This window comes from Sinocyclocheilus anshuiensis, unplaced genomic scaffold, assembly GCF_001515605.1.
Source record: "Sinocyclocheilus anshuiensis isolate Anshui unplaced genomic scaffold, SAMN03320099.WGS_v1.1 scaffold469, whole genome shotgun sequence".
In the NCBI taxonomy this organism is placed as follows: Eukaryota; Metazoa; Chordata; class Actinopteri; order Cypriniformes; family Cyprinidae; genus Sinocyclocheilus; species Sinocyclocheilus anshuiensis.
The window spans coordinates 1,421,074-1,422,728 of NW_015537995.1; the positions used below are offsets into that span (position 1 = coordinate 1,421,074).

A 1,655-nucleotide genomic window follows, 5' to 3' on the forward strand; every position below is an offset into this window, starting at 1 on the left:
TTTTTCAGAAAGTTTCCCATTTTTTTATAAACATATATATATATATATATATATATTTTTTTTTTTTTATTTTTTTTTTATTTCTGTAATTCAGCACATTTCGAGCTACGAAAGAATTCAGTGTATTTCAAGCAAATGTGTCCCTTTTTTAAAATCGCCTTTCATGAAATTTTGCAATCAACCAAATTTACAACCAATGGATTATTTAGGGAGAAAAGGAATTTATAAACTTTACTGTCTTTGATTGATAAATATGCATAAAATGTAACCTGTAAGTAAAACCTTGGGGACATGATTTTGTTTAAACATACAATATATATACAGTAACATCATTATTCATATCTTGGAAAAAAAATAATTTGCATTAATGTAAAATTCAGTTCAGTCCTTGTTGAGCAGAATCAATGAAAACTCTGAGAGCGTACCACACAGAGTTCAAACAGAAGCACCCCGAGAGACCAAACGTCTGTTTTGGGCCCTGAAGGAAGAGGGGCCTCAATGATCGAGGGGTCGCTGGAATAGAAACAGCCTTGAGCAATAACCTCTGGAGGCAGGTAAGATGGATACCTACGGAAACAGAGGAACAGAAGTGGGCAGGTGCAGAGTGCAGATGTGGTCCTTGTGATGACAGATAACAAAAGACGTGTCCCACAAAACCGGATATTATAAGATGGGCCCTCTGAGAACATGAGGGCTCCTAGTTGTGCCACTCAGCTATGTTATTTATGATACCGCATAAGGAAGCCGCTTTGATATCCAGGATCTGCTTTTGATCAAAACAAAGATGGGCCACAATGATGCACTTCTAATGTTAGTTCATCTTTCTTTATTACGAGAGCACAGCATGACCCATTGATCTTTTTTTCCATGAAAGGCCGACGCTTCGATTTGGAGCCACGATGCATCTTAAAAAGACGGCGCAGAAGATTTAAAGCTCGCCCTGACTTTCTGCTCTGCAATAATGATGCCGAGATGTTATCTGCACCCTTATATAGACTCCAAAGCATGCGAGTTTCATTTTGAGGAATATGTTAGATCAGGAAACAAATGGAAAACATTATAGCTGAATGACGTACCCAATAGGAAAGTCAACATCTGCTCCATGGTCGGTCATATGATACAGGCCGAATTTGGCCAGCTTCACTTTACCCTGTTGATTTGTAAAAGAACATTTTATTCCAACAGTGAGCTGAAAGCACGTCACAGTAAGACATCAATTCTGATATCATTCTGACAATTTTACTGTGCTTATTGTATTAAAACTCAACAAATGCTAACAGTGACATAGTTTGTCAAAATTTACTATAAGGCTATACTTGAAATATTATTAAATGTTTGAGCAAAAATATTTACAGGTTTAGATGTAAATAAAAATAAAAATACAATTTGAGGAACTTGTCAACCCCCCAAAAATTACAAGTTTAAATAAAATAAAATAAAATAAAAATACAATTTGAGGAACTTGTCAACCCCCCAAAAATTACACGTTTAAATAAAATAAAATAAAATAAAATAAAATAAAATAAAATAAAATAAAATAAAATAAAATAAAATAAAATAAAATAAAATAAAATAAAATAAAATAAAATAAAATAAAATAAAATAAAATAAAATAAAATAAAATAAAATAAAATAAAATAAAATAAAATAAAATA

At 32.0% G+C, this 1,655-nt stretch overlaps 1 protein-coding gene across 3 annotated transcripts in view; it reads right to left on the bottom strand.

The window, feature by feature from the left end:
* Window positions 1–1,655, bottom strand: part of LOC107675790 (TBC domain-containing protein kinase-like protein) — a 57,823-nt gene that overhangs the window by 50,101 nt on the left and 6,067 nt on the right. For all 3 annotated transcript variants that reach the window (XM_016470254.1, XM_016470262.1, XM_016470269.1), the window contains exons 5-6: window positions 1,077–1,150; window positions 426–567 (exon numbers count right to left, since the gene is read on the bottom strand). In XM_016470254.1, coding sequence (XP_016325740.1) covers window positions 426–567; window positions 1,077–1,150 — 216 coding nt within the window. The remainder of the gene's footprint in view (window positions 1–425; window positions 568–1,076; window positions 1,151–1,655) is intronic.